General features: G+C 38.8%; 1 protein-coding gene across 3 annotated transcripts in view; it reads right to left on the reverse strand.

The window, feature by feature from the left end:
* Nucleotides 1–251: 251 nt before the first annotated feature.
* The window catches only part of CTNNAL1 (catenin alpha like 1), a 56,583-nt gene continuing 34,553 nt past the window's right edge, over nt 252–22,281 (reverse strand). The window contains exons 8-13 of one of the 3 annotated variants that reach the window (XR_004257499.1): nt 22,044–22,130; nt 17,464–17,622; nt 14,987–15,079; nt 9,916–10,066; nt 9,154–9,241; nt 539–576 (exon numbers count right to left, since the gene is read on the reverse strand). Coding sequence is in view for 2 of the 3 variants with exons in the window: in XM_032240299.1 (XP_032096190.1) it covers nt 503–576; nt 9,916–10,066; nt 14,987–15,079; nt 17,464–17,622; nt 22,044–22,130 (564 nt within the window). In the remaining variant the exon portion in view is untranslated. The other 2 variants (XM_032240299.1, XM_032240300.1) reach the window with 2 other exon arrangements.

Genomic DNA, 22,281 nt, shown 5'->3' on the forward strand with positions numbered 1-22,281 from the left:
GCGGGTGGATCACGAGGTCAAGAGATCGAGACCATCCTGGTCAACATAGTGAAACCCCGTCTCTACTAAAAATACAAAAAATTAGCTGGGCATGGTGGCTCGTGCCTGTAATCCCAGCTACTCAGGAGGCTGAGGCAGGAGAATTGCCTGAACCCAGGAGGCGGAGGTTGCGGTGAGCCGAGATCGCGCCATTGCACTCCAGCCTGGGTAACAAGAGTGAAACTCCGTCTCAAAAAAAAAAAAAAAAAAAAAAAATCTTATTTATTTATTTTTATGATGCTATTACTAGGATATGGCTTTTTATTAGTCACAAATTATGTTACCTATTTTCTCAAACCCCCAAACCTAACACAAATATTCAGAGTATGAGCTACACTTGGATTGCTACCCATAATAACAATTCTGAAGTCAACATTAATATCCTATCTTTTTTCTATTATGTCAGTTATTTGTGGTATAGGGAAGTAGCAAGAGGCAACAGGAGCATAATTTGAATTCTGAATTATAACATTCCGAAATGAACATAATTCTTACTTACCATTGGCTTTGGAAGTGAAAGGTAGCCATACTTCTCTCCTACAAATAACATATATTACTTAAAATTTTTTTCTATTATTCACATTTTAAAGTATTAATTAAACAAACAGGAATGTTAGTACATTAGTTTTGTTAACTTAGTCTATTAATTACATAAAATTCAGAAATAAAATTGTAATTTGGCTGATGAACATGAAGACTCTCAACAGCTGCATGTCTAAGGTACTATGCTGGCCAATCTCCACCTCTCCCAACATAAAGGGAGAAATCAAATGTCCCACTGACATTTACTGTCACTCACAATCAGCTTCATTCACAGAGTGCTCCTTTTACAGCAGCTGGCCTCTAATGAAACCTGATTCCTCTTTTATCAGTACCAGTATCAGCACTGCTTCCATTTCTGAAAAGTACCAGACCAAATAATTCATAACTAACCTCATAATGTATTCTTTCAGTCAGGGAAGAAGAAACCCCTCTCTACAAGATAGGAAGATGAAATAAAGCAAATAACAGGTTTCTTTGGCTGTGAACTGACACATGGCATGAAACACGATAATGAGAAGGAAGAAGATGGGCAATGCCCACATCATCCCTGCCCCATCTATCATTTTGCAACTTCCAGATCATGTATACAGTCAGGTTACAATGAATAATAGCCTTTTTATAAAAGCTAGTTTGTGATATCTGGGGTAAAAATTCAAGAACTAAACAGTAATTGTGTCTTGAAGAAAAATTGCTTCTTCAAGGAAAACAAGTATATTCAGCTATAATAGATTAGTTTAAACCATATGAAATTGCTGGTTTTCAACCATTTTGAAATTTCATATGGTCCAAACCAATAAAAGTAAACATAAGAGCACTAAATCACACCTTTTCTTATAGAATGACTATTACATGAAATGGGCAAACCTGTTAGTCTCACAATAGTTTATACAAATATTTAAAATTTCACCTATAACTGTGCTATTAAATACTAGCCACATGTGACTACTGAGCACTTGCAATGTGGCCAGTCTGTACTGAGGTGTGCTATAAGTGTATAATACATAACAAATTAGGCCGGGCGCGGTGGCTCACGCCTGTAATCCCATCACTTTGGGAGGCCGAGGCGGGTGGATCACGAGGTCAAGAGATCGAGACCATCCTGGTCAACATGGTGAAACCCCGTCTCTACTAAAAATACAAAAAATCAGCTGGGCATGGTGGCGCGTGCCTGTAATCCCAGCTACTCAGGAGGCTGAGGCAGGAGAATTGCCTGAACCCAGGAGGCGGAGGTTGTGGTGAGCCGACATCGTGCCATTGCACTCCAGCCTGGGGAACAAGAGCGAAACTCTGACTCAAAAAAAAAAAAAAAAAAAATAAAAAAAATTACATAACAAATTTTGAAGATGTAGTACAAAGGGAGGAAAAAAAAAATTTAAAATATATTAATAATTATATACTAAAATATTCATTATATATTTAAATGGTATTTTGGATATTTAGATTAAATGAAAACTATTATTAAAACAAATTTCACATGTTTTTAATTTTTCCTGTGCCTACTAGAATTTTATATTTTATTTTTTGAGACAGGGTCTTGCTCTGTCACCCAGGCTGGAGTGTATTGGTGGAGATCTCAGGCTTACTGCAGCCTCAACTTCCTGGGCTCAGATGATCCTCCCACCTCTGCCTCCTGAGTAGTGGGGACCACAGGCATGTGCCACCAGGTAATTTATTTGTATTTTTTTAGAGATGGGGTCTCACTATGTTGCCCAGGCTGGTCTCAAACTGTTTGGGCTGAAGTGACCTTCCTGTGTTGGTCTGCTGAGATTACAGGCATAAGCCACTGTGCCTAGCCTAGAAAATTTTAAATTACATATGTGTCTCACATTCTGTTTCTCTTGGACAGTGCTGATCTACAAGAAGAACTGTTGCTAAGAGTGAGTTAATGGGTACTTGGGAATAGCTTTATGATTCAAATCATTTCCTTGTAAGGGAATTTTATTAATTAATGGCTCTCTGATCTCAGAATGGTGAGGAAGAAAAACTTAAAAAAGAAGAGGCTATTTTCATGCCTTGTCTCCAAGCTCTGATGTAAAAAGTGCCTGATTTAGTTCCAAGATTAACAGAAGATGGTCTTCAGGTCACTCAGATTTTCAAACTTCATCTATCTTAATTCAAAGTCTGAATCCTGTCCATAATATGCTTTAAAAGTGGTCTTAGCATATTATAAAAGGAACATTAAGCAGAAGTGGGAGGCTGGGTGTAGTGTGGTGGCTCATGCCTGTAATCTTAGCGCTTTGGGAGGCTGAGGCAGGTGGATCACCTAAGGTCAGGAGTTCAAGACCAGCCTGGCCAAAATGGTGAAACCCCGTCTCTACTAAAAATACAAAAATTAGCCAGGCACGGTGGCACATGCCTGTAGTCTGTTCTTTTTTCTTTGTTTTGTTTCAGCCTGTGTGACAGAGAAAGACTCTGTCTCAAACAAAACAAAACAAAAAAACCGAAGTGGGAAAGTACTAAAAATAAACAAAGAATAAAGAATTTTTAAAGGGCACTATCATTACTTAAATGTAATCAGCTACAGGAGTAGTCTTGTATTATCTAACCTAGTAATCTTCTATAGTGGTTATGGGCCTAAAATGTTCACATTTACTCTTCACAGGTTGGGGGAAAACCAACTGTTTCAATATCTCGTATATCTCTAAGACACCACAGAGTTAAAGAAAGCAGAATGTATAAATAAATGCATTGAGAAATAAATGCAATGAAAAGAAAGTTTCTACATAATCTGGTTTGCTACCATTTTCATCCACCTAGTAGTATTTATCACTTGATACTTCTAATCCCACTGGTCCTCTTACAGATACTTTGTTTTGCTTCCTATTCTCATCCTTCAGTTAGACTCAGGATGATTTATACTAATTTGAGAATAAATGAAAAATTGATCATTTTTTCAGATAGGACTCCTCCAAATACTATGCAGGTAAGATTCTTCTTTTCCCCAGTTCCAACAGAAACCAAAGAAGTTGACAAGCACAAGAAAAAGCAATGTAATACTAACATGAGATCTAAGCTATAGTTAATTTTATAGATGTTACTTCCTAGTTTTTTTTTTGTTTTGTTTTTTCTTGAGACAGAGTCTCACTTTGTTGCCCAGGCTGTAGTGCAGTGGTGCAATCGTGGCTCACTGCAACTTCTGCCTCCTGGTTCAGGTGATTCTCGTGACTCAGCTTCCCAAGTAGCTGAGTAGCTGGGACTACAGGTGCACACCACCACGCTCAGCTAATTATAGACGTTATTTCCATGTGAGTCTAATTACTGCCATTGATTCTAAGCAGAAAAAAAAAAGAAGAAACTGGCTCAGCCAGGTACAGTGGCTCATGTTCATAATCCCAGCACTTTGGGAGGTCAATACTGGAGGATTATGTGAGGCCAGGAGTTCAAGACCAGCCTGGGTAACACAGTGAGACTCCCATCTCTGGGGGGGAAAAAAAAAAAAAGCATCTGGGCATGGTGGACAGCACTTGTAGTTCTAGCTGTGGGGGAGGATCCCTTGAACCCAGGAGTCTGAGGCTGCAGTGAGCTATGATCACACCACCGCACACAAGCCTAGGTGACAAAGTGAGACCCTGTCTCTAAAATATGATAAAATACTGTCTAAATTATGTTGAGCTGTTATATCAAGGAAGTAACATAAACTCTTACATTATAAACATTAAAAATAGTTGGAAAAACAGGCCTATTTGGAGAAAATATACTTAATACAGATTTGATATGTAGAACTGTCTTCAAAGCACTGTCCTCAATGAGGTATCCTAAATCCTGTTTAATCAACACCACAATTGTGCCATCTTCTGAGTTTATACCTTCAGATAAATTAAGTTCACAGGGTCTCTCATCTTAAGGGAGTACTAAAATTATTTCTTATGAAAAGCTAATTGAGGAATGTTCTTAGTTACAATATATAAAGCTTTTCTGTACATCTACAAAATAAAGCTAATTCCCCAAGAATGGAAAAGCCTTATTATTTTACTGAAAATGTGCTAAATTATTCCTGATTCACAGGTCTTATAATTAGCTATCTTTGGTTCTGGAGGTGCTTTATATGGTATGATCGATCAAAAAAATTCATGTCCCCAGACCCACTGAAAATAAATCCCTGATGTGTAAAGGACAGGCAGGTTATCAGCTAAACTTAGGAGGACTGAGGTAGTCTAATCTAAACCCAGCTATCATCTTCCAACTCCTCTCTCTCCCTTATCTCCATATTCTATTGACCAACCCTACCATTAGTTTTTAAATTCTTCTTAAATTAGTCCCCTTATCTTTATCTTGACTATCATCACCCTAGTGTAGGCCATCATCTCCTCTCTGGACAGTTCATTCCCTTGGTGCAGGCTCTTACCTTCCCCAAATAAACTCATCTTTATCCATGAACATGTTTCTCTTCCTGTACCCCCCTTTTATGTGGCATCCAATCTACCAAATGATAATGTAAATGCAGGGCTATGAAATAGGAGTCCTGGGAAAATGAGAAAAGTAGTTACAGAACTGAAAATCAAACTAAGATTCTTGGCAAGATCCTTAATTAAAAAAAAAAAAAGAAAGAAAGAAAATGGTTTATGAAGGTATGCCATGCATGATCACAACTGCCCCATATAGTTTGGTTAGAGCTGCATCTCTATTAACTGAAGCACAGTCATAGTTGCTCTAAAATGATTTAAATAGAACAAAGGGAATTCAGCTTCCTTAAAGGAGAGATAGGGACTACAAGCTATGAGATAAGGTTTTTTTCTGACACTTTAGATCTGGTCCCTTCTAAAATAAGGACCGTTGCCTCCCGCACTGGCCTCCCAAAGTGCTGGGATTATAACATGAGCCACTGTGCCTGGCTGAGCCAGTTGGGTGAGAAAGCAGAATGGCATGAAAACAGAAGACAGGAAGACAAGTATTGATTTTTACCTTCTTGAAAACAATCCCAGGAGGTCCTAATGTGAAATTTAAGTGTCTGGGGTTAAGGTGGACAATGACCTAGCTCTCAGACTAACCTAGCTTTCACTAACTAGCATGTGAACACTAACGCCTCCTTCTTATTGCTTAGCATGATGTTTACCACTTAGTTGGCTGGTTAAATGATACTTACAAATATGCCTGGTAGTTTGCCAATCACAGGAGGCAAGTTATGCAAAGCAGAACTAAGGTGGCTAGAATACGGCAAAGGCTTTTCAATAGTAGTCATAACATGAGTTATAGCAGCAGCAAAGAGAATCAGGACCTGAAGAATACACCTTTGTACAGAAAGTAGTAGGCAGGTGCAAGGTAATGGGCAGCTTTGTCACACCAACCTTCCACAACAGGAAGAACAACACTGACACTGGATTCCATTCATTCAGTAATGGTTAACCCAGAGTTAGACTTCTTTGAGGAAAAAGCTGTGCTCATCAGGTTCATGATAAAAATCAGGACAAATAAAGGCAGCACACACAATCCACCAACTCCATCTCAATGAACCCTGCATAAACCCTTACTGAACAGGGAGGCACTTTCCCAGTGAAACAATAGGTGTTCCATTGACTGAAGGCTGAGGAGCTTCCCACATAAGAAGGAACTTCTGGTCAGTCCTTAGGAAGTTTGGGTAATACTGAGTTTTTGAACATAAGTTAACTGAACCTATGGAAGAGATCATTTACATAATATCCAGCTTGAAAGTAAAAGAAACCACAGTGCTCATGTAGTCTGAAAACAGGTATAGGATGTGCAAGCACTATGACAAACTACTTCATTTACGTCTTTTGAAATAAAGAAACAAACTCAAAAGGGAAGGTAATGTGCCCAGGATTCCATTACTAACAGATTGTTTTAGCCCTTCTGTAATTTTGCCAGCCCCATCCTCAGCCAATAAGTTGACCAACCAAAACAAGAATCCAGTCATGCTTGTTCCTTGCTCTGTACTTCCTGGGATCTCTCAGTCATTTCTGGAATGGCGTTGGGAGGGGAAAAAAAAGCAGACCTCAGAGCTGCAGTAGGGAGTATTTTTCACAGAACTGGTTCATTCTCATTAGAAAACTTTAGAGCTGGAGTGGGGTTTAACTGCTTGAGTAATAGAGTGTGGGTAGTTAATAAAATTTCATCTTTGGCATCACTCAAACCTCAGTAAGGGTCCCAGCTCCTGTGGTTTACTCACTTGGGATGCTTCGAGCCTCAGTTTCATCATATGTAAAATGTGGAAATAATACCTGTCTTCAGGGTTACTGAGAGGATTAAATGATAAAATGCACACCCAGCACTTATGAAAGTACCTGGCACCCAGTAAATTCTCAAAAGATGGCAGCTACTGTTACTTTTATGGTTATAATAGTCATATGTCTCTGAAGGATCATGTTGACAATTTTACCCACACAGACCCTAGTAGCCTGTGGCTTTTACTTTTCCTTAAGCTCCCCTAGCTGTTTTTTTTAAAGAGCCTAACTTTGGTAGAAGAAAGGCGAATCTCAGAGACAGAAAAAGAGAGCACTAAATTAATGTTGCATTAGATGTCCGGTGAGAGGAATCTTTCAGAGGGTGTCAGTTCACCATTGGAGAAGGGATGAGCTTCATCTGTACAAAGAAGCAAGGAGTTTACCTTTGCTTCTGCAGATCTAGAGATTTTCTGTGGTGGGGCCACACAGGCTAGTCCTCAGTAGGAGAAAGGACATACGGAGAGAGGGATTCCAGAAAGGAGCAGAGATTGAGATGAAGGGAGAGAAATCAGATCTAATGTTTTCTCATAAACTATTTAGTTTTACTCTAAGGTAACAGTGGTCATGATGCTGATGCTGATAGAGGTAACATTTGTTGAGAATTTACTGTGAATTAACTTATTTAATCTTCACACTCACCATATTAGGTAGTTTTGTCATCATTATCCCCATTCTGCAGATGTAAAACTTGAAGCACAGAGAGATTAAGTTAGAAAATAGCAGAGGCAGGATTGGAACCTAGGCAGTCCACTTCAGAACCTGAATTTCAACTTCTACCCAATTCTATCCCTAACATGATATTAGCACTCAGATCTCTGAGGAAGGAAGAGACCTCCTGATGGAAAATGCATATTGGGTTTGTTTTCTGTTTCAAGGGGGAAAAAATTACTTACATTTATAGAAAGAAAACCCCCTTGCCAAGGTTATCAACTTCCAATTGCTACTGTAATTGCTATTCAGAACATCACCCAGGATGAAGGCAGAGAATAACTGTTAAATGACTGCTATCTTTCTTGGAGGGGGAAAAACCTGTTATAACTCCTCTTCTTATGGAAATAAAAGAGAAAAGATAGACCAAAATGCTGGTAGAACAGCCTGGTTTAGAAACTGCGAGGATCTCAGAAACAAAGAGGAAGAAGACTAGAACCATATCCATTTCAGATGAGGATCAACTAACTAGCCCAGGGACACAGAAGAAGTACAAGTAACAAAAACTCAGCTATAGCCCACGTTTACATGAATGAAAACAAAAACCTATCCAGCACTGAAAACAGTATGAGAGAAACCAATACTAAGCTCAATGGTGTTCTGGTAAAGAGAATCAGCTGGTCAGGCTTGACACCACATTCTTTTCAGAATGGCTGTAGCTATTAGTAAAGCTTCTCACAGTGCACGTGGAAAACATTTGCAAGTACATGGAGTCAGTCACATGCCAGAAAAATAGCCATTCTGTGACACTCCTCCAGCCTCCCTACTTTCAAGGGCTGATGACAACTGATAAAAAAAAAAAAAAAAAAAAAGCCAGAAGATAATATTCCTCTGGCCTTTAAAGAGAGGCAGGCAGGATAAAGACACAGTGTGGGGTATATTCTATGCCCAGAAGTCAAAAGTACATTAACTTCAGGCAGTGCTCACAAAAGACTTTTAGAGCTGGCAGGTCACTGAGATCACTCAGCCTAAGACTCTCATTATTGAACCAAGGACACTTGGGCCCAGACCAGGAAACAGTTTGCCTAATGCCAATGTGATAAAGAGCTGGGCCTTATAGATACTCCAGGATAACCCACACCACATATCCTATCACCACAGGAAGCCACTTCTCTTCATTTCCCAACAGTCCCTAAAGCTAAGTGACCATTCTTCCTTTTAAAGGTGGATCAATTATATCATTTACCTTTTAATATCCAAAACTTGGCTCATATAGAAATCATGTAACTATAAATACATTATCAAGGCATCAAAATGATATGCCATTCAGACTATCACAGAAATCTGTAAATGAGAAAACTTGTAAACATTTATTATACTTTAAAAATGATGTTATAGCTATAATTCTATTATGTCCTGATTTTTAAGCAAATCAACATTTACCCTAAATGGGTATTTTTAAAATATGAAATGTTTAAATGGGCATAATCAATAAAAAATAAATATGTAATTTGATGTAATAACTTTAAATGACATTTTATTTTAAAAAAAATAAGCAAGCTTTGACACTACAGAAGCCATTTAGAGAAAACATATAAACATGTAAACATAAGTAACAGGACACACAGTACAATGGGAAATGAACAAAACTTCCAGCTGGTATTAAAATAAAGAATAAAAATGATGCCTTCCTATACACTGTATGGTGCTATTCTACATGTTGTAGAAATACCAGTGAACTTACCCACCACAGGCAATATTCCAAGATTATGTAGTCATCAAGGAAAGAGATTCCATCCAAGTGGAAGGAAAGCAATTCAAAAATCAAATAACTACATTCATTTCATTATGAAGTTAGTAGAATTAAAAACAGAGAATTATTGCATCATAGAAAAGTTATATTACAACAAAAAAACAACTTAGAAGAAATAAAAAATAACAATTTCAATAGGAAAACTAGAATGTTAATATTAATTCAGAGATCTACGACACCGTTTTGTTTTGTTTTGTTTTTTGGAGACAGAGTCTTTTTCTGTTGCCCAGACTGGAGTGCAGTGGCGTTATTCTGGCTCACTGCAACCTCCGCCTTCCGGGTTCAAGCAATTCTGTGCCTCAGCCGTAGCAGCTGGGATTACAGCCGTGTACCACTACACTCAGCTAATTTTTATATTTTTAGTAGAGATGGGGTTTCACCATGTTGGCCAGGCTGGTCTTGAACTCCTGACTTCAAATGATCTACCCACCTCGGCCTCCCAAAGTGCTGGGATTACAGGTGTGAGCCACCACGCCCGGCCTACTACACTGTTGTACAACTAACTTTACTGCTTAGATACTAAAATAAAGGATAAAATAATATTTTTGTAATTTTTTTGTGAAAGATATTTTACTATGAAAACAACCCAACTGGGTTACAACAAGATAATTCATTTGCAGTTGAGGTTTGGCATTAAAAAACTAACAGAGTTACACTAAAATAACATATTTCATTATGTGGACAGTTTCTCACCTCTTCTTCCTTCAAACACATCATTGATTTCTCTTAGCAGTGTTGACATGTCACTAATTTGGGATTCCCAAGCTTCACAAAATACATCGAGGTTTTCTTTAGCAATTTTACTAGATGGGTGCAATGTCAATGTTTCAGCAGCAGAAATAATCTAAAGAAATACAACATACACCTGTGTGAATTTCAAAATCTTGGCCTCAGAATCACTCTAGAGACCAAAGGTAAGTAAGTCTGCTGTTAATTCAACGCAAAAAACAACTATGAAGTAATTTCTACACACAAGCTCCATGTTGAGCAATATGAAGATACACAGTAGAACAAAATTTGCTGTTTCTTATAATCTGACCTGCAGATAAATAGTATGCATTATTATATACAAACCTGCATTCAGGGAGCAATTCTCTTCATTCAAGGAAAACTCTGAACAAAGTTGTTCCCATAGAATAATTCAAAGAGTTATACTCAGACCACAAAGTGTGTACTGTATACAGAGCAGCAAAGTAGCAGTAATAGCCATGGTGGTAGAAGCAGTGATAGCAGAAGGAATGGCATTGATAATAACAAGTAACATATATTCATACCGATGAGTACTTGGTAGATAAATGCTTGAGATACTGTGTTTGGTGCTTGAGATACATTAATATGTAAATATCCCTCAAAATACGTAAATAAAATACTACTTTTCCCAAATAAGCATTATTCCCATTTTCAGCTAAAAAAAGCTGAAGTTCAGAGATACCAGTAACTTGTGCTAGATCCTATAACTAGTATATACAGTTGATACTTAAACTCAGATCTACCTGATCCAAGTCCAGGCTCTTTCCATCACATCACGCTGCCTCTCATAAAATACTTCCAAAGTGGGCAGAAATCATCCTGGTACTTACACGTAACACCATATGGGCTGAATAAATGTGTTGAATAAATAAATGAATTGTTGTAGAGACTGTTACGTTTTCATCAAAATCTGTTTGTCTTCCCTCCAGATACACAGCAAGATTACATTTCCCAGCCTCCCTGGTGGAGATGTATGGCCACGAGACTGAGTTCTGCCCACCTGAATATGGGTCACCACTTCCATCCTAACTCATCCAAACCTCCCACGTGCTCCTTAGCACTCTCTCCCTTCCACACCTCATGGTTCAATGTACAGAACCCAGTAGGGACTCTGAGGTACTAAGGGTTGGCAAGGCACAAAATGAAAGGCGCCTGGATTGCCAAGAGGGAGAAAGGCATACCATTAATCAGGACTTAATACAGGTCAGAAATAAACTGCTATTATATTAAGCCACTGAAATTGTGGCATTTGTGGTTTTATTTAGTGTTAGGCTACTACATGAATGAATGAATGAATCGACTAACATCTTATCTTTCTTTTTTTATTTTTTAAAGATGGGGTTTCTCCATGATGGCCAGGTCTTGAACTCCTGACCTCAGGTGATCCACCCACCTCGGCCTCCCAAAGTGCTAGGATTACAGGCATGAGCCACCACGCCCGGCCTAACATTTTATCTTTCATATAATCATCACTCTCTAACACAAAAGACTTGATAGATGCTAATTGTAATATAGGCAGAAAATTCATACACCTCCTGACCTGACATTCAATAGAAATTACACTTCAACTCCTACCTCAAAATAGAAGCCATCGACCAAACCAAACCTGCTGAAATTTCCTGATGGCCCATTAAATAAAAGGCACACACAAAAAGGTCCAGGACTAGGGATTTGGAGTTCAGTCTTGATATGTTTATAGCACATCCTTTCCCTTCTACCACTTTCACCTTCGATTCTGTCTACCGTCTTATTTCACAGACTGGGGATATTATATAAAACATTCACCCAGTAAGTAGTATTTTAGAGAATCCACTATGTGAAAAAAATCAGGCTAGGTGCTGGGGATAAGGTGATAAAAAAAGAAGATAAAAGCCCTCTATTATGAAGCTTATATTCTAGTGGGGATTTGAAACAATAAACAAGCATATAATTAAAATATTATAAATTATGGTAAGTGCTATGAAGGAAATTAATAGGATAATGTGATAGAGATGCCCATTACTAACAAGGGATATTGCTGTTCCATGGAGTTGATTATATAGGATTATTCACACACATGTATGTATACAACTAACATGACTATTTAATCACCTACTACGTACTAGTAGGCACTGTGCCCACGTTCCAGGTGCTGGGGAAACAGCTGTGAATGAAACAGACAAATGTCCCTGGCTTCATGGGACTCACATTATAATGAGCAGTGGAGAGAGAGACAAATTATAAGATATTTTAGAAGGGAATAAACAATATGTATCAAAATTAACGGTGAGAATGATGGAGGGAATGAGGTGGTCACAGTATTTTAAGTTCAAGGGTCACTGAAAAGGTGAGGGAGCTACAGGGAAATGGAGGGAAAGTCAATTGGGATGAGGAAGAAACATTTCTGGAGTGTTCAAGGAATAGCAAGTAAGCCAGGGGAACAACTCACATGAGCAACAGGAAGGTGGCCAGTGGTCATGTAACAGAGAAGCATAGATGGTAAGGACTGGATTTTCTTCTGAGTAAGAAAGTCATTGGAGAACTTATAGAAGATTAATATGATCAGGGTCATGTTAGATATATATATATTTGTAGTTGGTACCTTTGAATGAATTACAACTAGGTACTCCTCCCTCTATGGTGGGCACAGTCCCATAGGCAGAGTACTTGCCAAGCAGATGGCAGTATTATAAGAACAAGGCTCCCCTTCTTCAAGGAAAGTAGGCACATAACTTGCCATGGACTATAGGCTAGATTTTGGCATTGCTCTCCTCTCAACCAGGAGCCTTTCTTTGTACAGTGTACAAACTGTTCAATTGTTCCCTCAGTATGTCTAACATTTTAAAGGAAATACAAAAATAACATTGCTAAAGCAGAGATATCCAGAAATAAATTATCCCAGAGGCATGCTCAATGTCCTTAAATTATCCTTTTGTGAGGCAGATGGCAGAGACTAGGAGTGGAAGCTGAGGCTCTGAAAACAGAAAAAGCTTCTCAAGTTATACAAGTTATGAACAACATTATTTGCCACTAACCTGGGGAAGAAAATATATATTCCTAATATCACTGCTGCAATAGAAACAATAAACCAAAAAGTGCAACCAGATGGCAGGCAGGGCCTGAGGATAGGAGCAAGAACTGATTGCATATGGCAGGAGAGTCAAGCCCTCCAGTTCTATTGAAATAAATTTGCAGCCAAAGCAAGAAGAGTGGTTCCCATGCAAATACCGAAGTCATAGTTTCTCCCAGTAAACAGGGATTCCCCTGGTTGTAATAAAGTGTTTGGCAGCTGATCATTGTGGAGGTTCATTTATATAGTTCCTGCTTTATAAGCCTCTGACATTGTTCTCTATGGGAGAGCATATGATCATCTCTGCAACATCCAACATGATTCTCCTAGAGGGCACATGCCATTACTCAGTTTAGGTCGCTCGCACTGTTCTCAACTATAAATCAAAGATCCAGGGACTCAACCTCTACTGTCCAATATTGCAAATTAGGAGGAATCATTTTGGCTGACAGTAATAAGTAAATATAAATAAAATATAAATTAAAGTATAAATAAATAATATTTAAAAATATAAATAAAAGAACAACTGGAAAACTTTATTTTTGAGCTTAGACTCTAAAAAAGAAGGAAGCGGCCAGGCATGGTGGCTCACACCTGTAATCCCAGCACTCTGGGAGGCCGAGACAGGTGGATCAGGAGATAGGAGTTTGAGACCAGCCTGACCAATATCGTAAAAACCTGTGTCTACTAAAAATACAAAAATTAGCCAGGTGTAGAGGTGCACACCTGTAATCCCAGCTACTCAGGAGGCTGAGGCAAGACAACTGCTTGAATCCAGGAGGCAGAGGTTGCAGTGAGCCCCGAGACTGTGCCATTGCGCTCCAGTCTGGGTGACAAAGCGAGACTCCTTCTCAAAAAAAAAAAAAAAAAAAAAAAAAGAGGCTCTGTCTTTAACTACTTTCCTTAGATTAATTTGACAGAAACAATATTAAATGAGATAACCAGTTTTAAAAAGGCTCTTGAAAATTATAAAGGCTAATAAATACCTCTACTATAGAAAATCCAGAAAAAAATCCTGGCCAAACAAGGATATTGTCGTATAGGTATTTTGATATGTATATACATTCTCTATGCATATGAAATTATAGTATACATATAAATCTGTATCATACTTTTTTAATTTAACATTGAATGGAACATTTTTTCAGTGGTTGCTAATCTTGGTTATCATAATTATTATTTAACACTATAATGTTTGCCTAATTTAAGATGGTTATTTTGCTTCTGGTTGGATCTTTTTTTCCCCCAGATATGGAGTCTTGCTCTGTCACCCAGGCTGATGACAGAGAGTGACACAATCATAGCTCACTACAGCCTCAAACTGGATTCAAGCTATCCCCCTGCCTCAGCCTTCTTAGTAGCTAGGACTACAGGTATGCACCACTACATCTGGCTAATTTTTGTGTGTTTGTTTCTATTTTTTGTAGAGACAGAGTCTTGCTATGTTGCCCAGGCTAGTCTCAAACTCCTGCACTCAAGTGATCCTCTACCTCAGCTTCGCGAAGTGCTGGGTTACAGGTGTTAGCCACATGCCTGGTCCCAACTGAATCTTATAAGTAATGTCATAACATTGTTTTGTTTGTGTTTCATCCCATGTCCTAATTATTAGCATGAAAAGTGAGTATTTGAATATTAGGTTGAAATGTGAATATTACATAACGAATGGCTTGTTATGTCATGATAACTTAATCTCCGATCATGTTATAACAAGTGCATTGTAAACAGCTTCCTTTAAAATAGTTATAAACTAGAGTATTCATTAAATGAGCCAGTCTCCAATCTGGCAGATGACCAGCTCCAATGGAAGGTTAGCCATGTTCCAGCACACTACCAACAGAAATTCCATTATCTTTCTTTCTCTACATAGATTTGGCCTCTAGTTATGAAGAACCATTTATACCTTCCATCCACACTACTTGTTATAATAAGACACAATACAGAAGGAACAATCTGCTGTTATCATACCTGTTGGCCGGTCACCTGAAATGTCTCCTCTGCGTGTATACAGGTTATTTCCAGAGGTTCTGTCCCAGATACGTGTCGTAACAATCGACAGGTCTACGAGAAAACATGTCCACGGTTCAACTTTCACATCCCCATCCTCCTCAATACATAGTATCATTTTATAATTAAAAAGAAAAATTTACAAATAAAATTTCTTCAAACCTATTAGAATAAATTTAAACATTACTGAGAAGACTGTTATAATATTATATTGGTCACCAACAGATTCTCTGGGAACAAAGCAGATACAAATAAAGGTATAACATTGTTTCTACTTCCTATCCAATCATGGCAAGGTTACAGAATGTTAGAAACAGAAGGAAACTTTGGAAGGACATAGTAGTGCCCACATATTTTATATATAAAGAAAGCTGGCTCAGAGAAGTAACCTGCCCAAGGTCTCACACCTTAACTATGTCAGAGTTACTCCAAGCTACATGTTCTATCAACACTGCCTTCCAAGGGAGCTAACATTGGATTAGGCACACTGGTATAATAAGGAGAGAGCCGAGGTCAAGAGATCAAGACCATCCTGGTCAACATGGTGAAACCCCATCTCTACTAAAAATACAAAAAATTAGCTGGGCATGGTGGCGTGTGCCTGTAATCCCAGCGACTCAGGAGGCTGAGGCAGGAGAATTGCCTGAACCCAGGAGACGGAGGTTGCAGTGAGCCGAGATCGCGCCATTGCACTCCAGCCTGGGTAGCAAGAGCGAAACTCCGTCTCAAAAAAAAAAAAAAAAAAAAAAAAAAAAAAAAAAAAAAAAAAAAAAAATGAGACAGCCTATATCAGAGGAAATTATTGAAAATCTTGACACTTAAAACAGAAAATCAGAAAACATTTTTTTCAATGTTAAAAAGATTTGCTGCAGGATTCCTAAAATAACCAATTTCCCTACAATTATAATATTTGGTTTATAAAAATAGCAGCATCAAACTTATTAAATGAATAAACAATATCTACAGTCATTTTAAGAATGTTCCCCCAGAAGCTTTAAGGCTCCTACGTGAACAAGTAAAGGAGAAGAGGCCAGTTCAATTAGTCTAAAGGCTCCTTCTAACCATTAGTCTTTTTGGTGAGCAGGATATATAAGATCATGTAAATATAGCTAGATGGTTCATAACTGTGCATTTATATACATGTTGGCTAGCACATATCTCATACAAATAAGCTATACATGGGTTCAGTTTTTTGTTTGGTTGGTGATATGGTTTGTCTGTGTCCCCACGCAAATCTCACCTTGAATTGGTAATAATCCCCATGTGTCAAGGGCAGGATCAGGTGGAAGCAACTGAATCATGGGGGTAGGTTCCTCCATACTGTTCTCGTGATAGTGAATAAGTCTCATGGAATCTGATGGTTTTATAAATGGGAGTTCCCCAGCACAAGCTCTCATGACTGTTGCCATGTAAGATGTACCTTTGTCCTCCTTTGCCTTGTGCCATGGTTATGAGCCTCCTCTGCCATGTGGCACTGTGAGTTCATTAAACCTCTTTTTCTTTATAAATTACCCAGTCTTGAGTATGTCTTTATCAGCAGCGTGAGAACAGACTAATACAGTTTGGTTTTCTTTCTAGTAGATGTCTGACATTTTCAACAGGCAGAAGGCTCAGAATATCAATTAATAAGCCTAACTGGAATTATAACACAAGTGGCACATGAAGCAGCAGTAACTCACAACTGAGATTTGAAATCGTGTGCCAAATGTCTTCTCGTTGTCTCTCCTTAAGCACTCTCCTCCCTTCTCACATCTGCCTTTTGCTGTGGGATACTGACCTATGTTTGGCCAATGGGAAGCCCCATCCACAGATGAGCAGGACTGAGGAGAGAATAGGCCTTGATTCCCACGCTCTTCCTGGGAGGGCCACCTGGGGCTGTCTCTAGGCCTAGTCCTAAAATCACAAACCTATCAAGGCAGTTCTCTTAAAGGCTGCCACATTCCACATTCCCTGTTAATGTGGGCCTGGGGGTGGTACCAGCCTTGCTACCACTCGCCCCAATTACTGCTCTCCCACGTATGGTTTCCCCCACACCCTGTCTATGCTATTGTAAATAGCTCCTTTATTAAACTGTCTTCAAATTACCCTAATTTGAGCGTGCCATCTCCTCCCTGCTGAGACCCTGACAAATTCAAAAAGAAACAAGGTCATATGATGACATACCTCCATGGCTCTACTCCAAGGTCTAACTTCTCTGAGAGGATAAGGAAAAGAAGATTAAGAAGCTCATTTGTGGGTCTTAGCATTTTTTGTTTTGTTTTAGAGGCCAGACAGTTGCAGAAACAGAACAGATACATGCTATGCTTTTAAGATTCCAAAGGAGAGAGAAAATGCTCAGATAAAATAACCCAAAACTATATTTGTGTTAACATTCCCACACAGTTTAATAAAGCTATTATTAAACTACAATTTCTTTAGCAATCAAATTTATTACTCACCTCAACAAGCTGCTCTTTCTGTTCAGAGAGTTTACAGGCATATACAGCCAAAGCTTCTAAATTTCCTTCTACTCCAGTAAGTTTTAATGCTTTTAGAACCACATGATCAGCATGGTATTTTAATAGATCTGCTGCCAGCTGTGTCGCTGTACTATGAAGCTGCAGATGTGGGGGGGACGGGCACGGGGTACAGGAGAAGGGTGATGAAGGAAGAAAAACAAACTATAACATTTTGTGACCAAGGACCACATCAGCACATTAATAAAGAGAAGCCACAAAGCAGTTCCGTGGGTTCCACTGAGGGGAGGGTGTAAAGTTCCCTATATAACAGTAGGAGTTGTGCAGCACTGGTGAGCTTACAGTTTCTTTCAAGGGCAAGAGTGATATCTAATTCATCCCTGGTGCTAGTGGTAATGCCGTTTCTAGAAGATGAGCTGGTTATTCAGCTAAGTAGCCTGGTCTCTTTTTTATTCTATTATCAACCAGCTCTTTCCCATGTAACTTCTCCCTTATGTGAAAAATGCTTCTGCTAATCTTAAAATTGGTGAGGAATGAAACAGTATTGAGAGTGCAATATTTAGGCCGGGGGTGCAGTGGCTCATGTCTATAATCCCAACACTTTGGGAGGCCGAGGTGGGCGGATCACGAGGTCAGGAGTTTGAGACCAGCCTGGCCAACATGGTGAAACACCATCTCTACTAAAAATACAAAACAAACAAACAAACAAAAAAAAAACTAGCCAGGTATGGTGGCAGGCGCCTATAATCTCAACTACTCAGGAGGCTGAAGCAGGAGAATTGCTTAAACCCAGGAAGGTGAAGATTGCAGTGAGCCAAGATCGTGCCACTACACTCTAGCCTAGGCAACAGAAGTGAGGCTCCATCTCAAAAAAAAAAAACAGAGAGTCCAATATTTAGAGTACTAAGAAGAAAACTGGCAAGTCATGATCATTAATAAGCTTTTTGGCATATTTTTTAAAAAGTACCAATGTGAGATTCAGTCAATTAGGTATTCTATAAAATTTATTAAATACTTATATCATGGCAAGCACTGTAGCACTATACTAGAGGCTGGGCATACATGACAAGTAGGAGACAATCCCTGCCCTCAGGGAGGTTTAGAATCTGTCTATAGTTGCCATCCAGATCTTTACTCTCTAACTCTGTGAACAAATTGGGTCCAAGGAGAAATAACAGATTAAAGCGTAACAAAAACCCCATGGTTTTACCGACGTTGGGTGGAATGCATGGCTCACTCTTACTGGATATGTTTGGACACTATTAACTCCAAAATCTTTTCTTCTTCTCTTGCCTTTTTTTTTTAATGATGTCACAGGTTATTTTGGGGTTGTCCAGAAATAGATCATTTTTAATAACATTGTTCTCAGAAAAATCTGACTTTGAATTAGATCTTTTTGAATGAATTAATTTCTTTTTTCCTGGAAGTAATCCAATCTCTATTCAAATTAGAGGATTGTCTCCAAAATTAACAATATGACAGTCTCTGCATTCATGCAACTAAGTGAGAATAATTACAGTAAGAAACAAAGAAATTAAAATTCCTTTCCTTAGGAAACTAAATGCCACATAAGAACTTAAAAAGATTTTGTTTCACTAGCAGGACCTTAGAGAATATCTAATGCCAGTCATTTATTTTACAGACTATGAAATGGCTCCAGAGGGACTGTGTCTTGCCAAGGTCATGTAATGCTTACGTGTAAGAGAGGGAGGCGGGACAAATGCAAAGTTACTGCTCTATGCAACAACCTGACAGCAGCCTTATACACATTACCTCCCTTAATCCTTACAAGAATTTTATGAGGTTGATGTGGTTATATCCATTTAAGAGGTAACGAAAACGAAGCCTGTGGAAAGCCAGCCTATCACCAGTACAGCATGTTCTATTGATAGTCAGGATTTTAACAATACTTTAGTTAAAACTGAATAGGCTGGAATGAAATGCGTAGGCTTTTTTCTTTTTGTTTTGTTTTTTCCTTGTGTCAAGGGTGGCAGACTTTTTGTAAAACATAGAAAACCATGTCTATGTTTAATAAGATGTTTAAATGGAGATTTCAACAAACATATCAGCACCAAGTAAGATGGGAAACAGAACACCATGTATATAATTTATATAAGAAACATCCAAAAACCAATTTCAACCAGGCATGGTGGCTGATGCCTGTAATCCCAGCACTTTGGAAGGCCAAGGTGGAAACACTGCTTGAACCCAGGAGTTCAAGACCAGCCTGAGCAACATAGTGAGACCCTGTCTCTACCAAAAATTAAAACATTAGCCAGGCATGGTGGCGTGCACCTGTGGTCCCTGCTGCATGGGAGGATGAGGCAGGAGGATCACTTGAGCCCAGAAGGTCAGGGCTGCAGTGAGTCATGTTCGTACCATTGTCTGGGCAAGAAAGGGAGACCCTGTCTCAAAAATAAGAAAAACTGTATAAAACTTCTAATTTCATTGTCTTTAGTCTTGACCATCTTCAAGAACATAGAAGAATTAAGGCCAGGTGCAGTGGCTCAATTTGGGAGGCCAAGGGAGGCAAATTGCTTGAGGTCAGGAATTTGAGATAAGCCTGGCCAACATGATGAAACTCCATCTCTACTAAAAATATAAAAATTAGCCAGGCATGTGTCATGTGCCTGTAATCCCAGCTACTCAGGAGGTTGAGGCAGGAGAATCACTTGAACCCAGGAGGTGAAGGTGGCAGTGGGCCAAGATTGCACCACTGCACTCCAGTCTGGGCAACAGAGTGAGATTCTATGTCAATCAATCAATCAATCAATCAGTCAATCAATAAAGAATCAAGAAAGCAGAGCTAAGGGAGAGGAGAGGTCTGTGTGAGGAGGGTCTGTCTGGAGAGCTGCTGGGCGCCCACTGTGACTTTCTCCTCCAGGTATGCCACAAAGTGGAGGGAGCAACAGGATAGAGGGGTTCAGGGGCAAGCGGGCAACAAGAAAGCCTCTGAAGAACATACTAACGTATCCATGAGAGTGAGAATCCACTGTAAATGTCTACCAAGCCCAAAGCCATTTAATAAGGGCACTGGTCACTAAAAACATTCTGCTTCTCAACTTTCTCCCTTCTCTCTCTGTGCCAAAACCTGACAAAAATCAACAACAGCTATGTAATGGAGGGTGAGGAAAGTGAAAAAGGGAGAATAAACCACATCTCCCCAAAAGCTCTATCTAGTTGGAGCTGGGGAAACAGGGAACAGGGGAGAAGTTCTACAACTGAATGAAGATTTAAATACTGATTAATGTATTAGAGGGAACATTCTAATTTTTCAACTGAGATCATGTTTTGTGACTTAAAGCAGGAACTGGCTAATTTTTTCTGTAATGGGCCAGAGGATAAATATTTTAGGTCCTATTGCGACTACCCAACTCTGCTGTTGTAGTGAGAAAACAGTAGACAGCAGGTCCACAAATGGGCAGCATTGTGTCCCCATATACTCTACTGACAAAAACAGTCCAGTTGCAGTTTGTGAACACCTGACTTAAGGAGACCATAGGACTTTCAATGACCTGAGAGTAGCCAAGTAAGTCATGAGATGACCAATTTTTTATTCAGAGAACAGGGAAACCCTCCCAACCAAAGGAATTTTTTTTTAAATTTACTTTAGTGAGATAGAATTGATATATAACAAAACGTACCAATTTTAAGGTACAGTTCAGTGAGTTTTGATGAACATATACAGCTATGTAACCACAATTAATTTTGAACATTTCCATTGTGCCAAAAAGTCCTCTCATACCCTTTTGCAGTAAATATATCCCAACTTCTGACCCAAGATAGACACTGATCTGATTTCTGTCATTATAAATTAGTTTTGCCATTTCTAGAATTGTTTTTTTCTAAATGGAATTTTGTACATATAATCTTTTGTGCCTGGCTTCTTTTGCTCAGTATAATATCTTAGCGATTCATCTATATTGTTGCATCTATCAATACTGTTCCCTTTTACTGCTGAATAGTATTTGGTAGAATTATTCCAAAATTCATTTATCAATTCCTCCGTTGACAGAATTCTAGGTTGTTCCCAGTTTTTTGTTATTATGAAAAAAGCTATGAAAATTCATGCACAAGCTTTGAGAATGATGGCATTAATAAAATCATGGTTTCAAAATAACTATGTCAAAGGAAAACATTTTTTGAGATAGGGTCTCGCTCTGGCACCCAGGCTAAAGTGCAATAGCTCGATCATGGCTCACTGCAGCCTGGAGCCCTGGGTCTCAGGTGATTGTCCCACCTCAGCCTCCCAAGCAGCTGGGACTACAGGCACGAACCACCACACCTGGCTAATCTTTTGTATTTTTTGTAGAGATGGGGTTTCGCCATGTTGCCCAGGCTAATCTTGAACTCCTAGGCTCAAGTGATCCTCCTGCCTTGGCCTCCCCACAGTGCTGGAATCACAGGCATGAGCCACCATGCCTGGCCTTAAAGAAAACTTTTAAACTTTTAAAATCATTTTCTAGGCACAGAGACATACTAATACTAATGCATTTCATACATCCATACAACATGAAAATTAGCAAAGAATTAGAAGAGGCTAAATTTCAAGCTCTACTTACCTCTTTCTTAAGTTCATTAAGACTATGACTGATTTTCAGTATACTGAGTTCCAGTTCTTCAGCGATGCTTTTTGTTTTCTTGCTTTGCTAAAAAATTTTAAAAAGTATATATGTAATGTTACCGCATCTCTTTAATCTGTCAATTCCAATTTTACTTGAACTATAAATTGTAATAAATTTTAATATTATTCTGTGAACTATAAAAGCAGATTTTTAAAATTTTCCTGTTTAAAGCTAC

Source organism: Sapajus apella, unplaced genomic scaffold (assembly GCF_009761245.1).
Source record: "Sapajus apella isolate SASKATOON/1434 unplaced genomic scaffold, GSC_monkey_1.0 scaffold46, whole genome shotgun sequence".
NCBI lineage: Eukaryota > Metazoa > Chordata > Mammalia > Primates > Cebidae > Sapajus > Sapajus apella.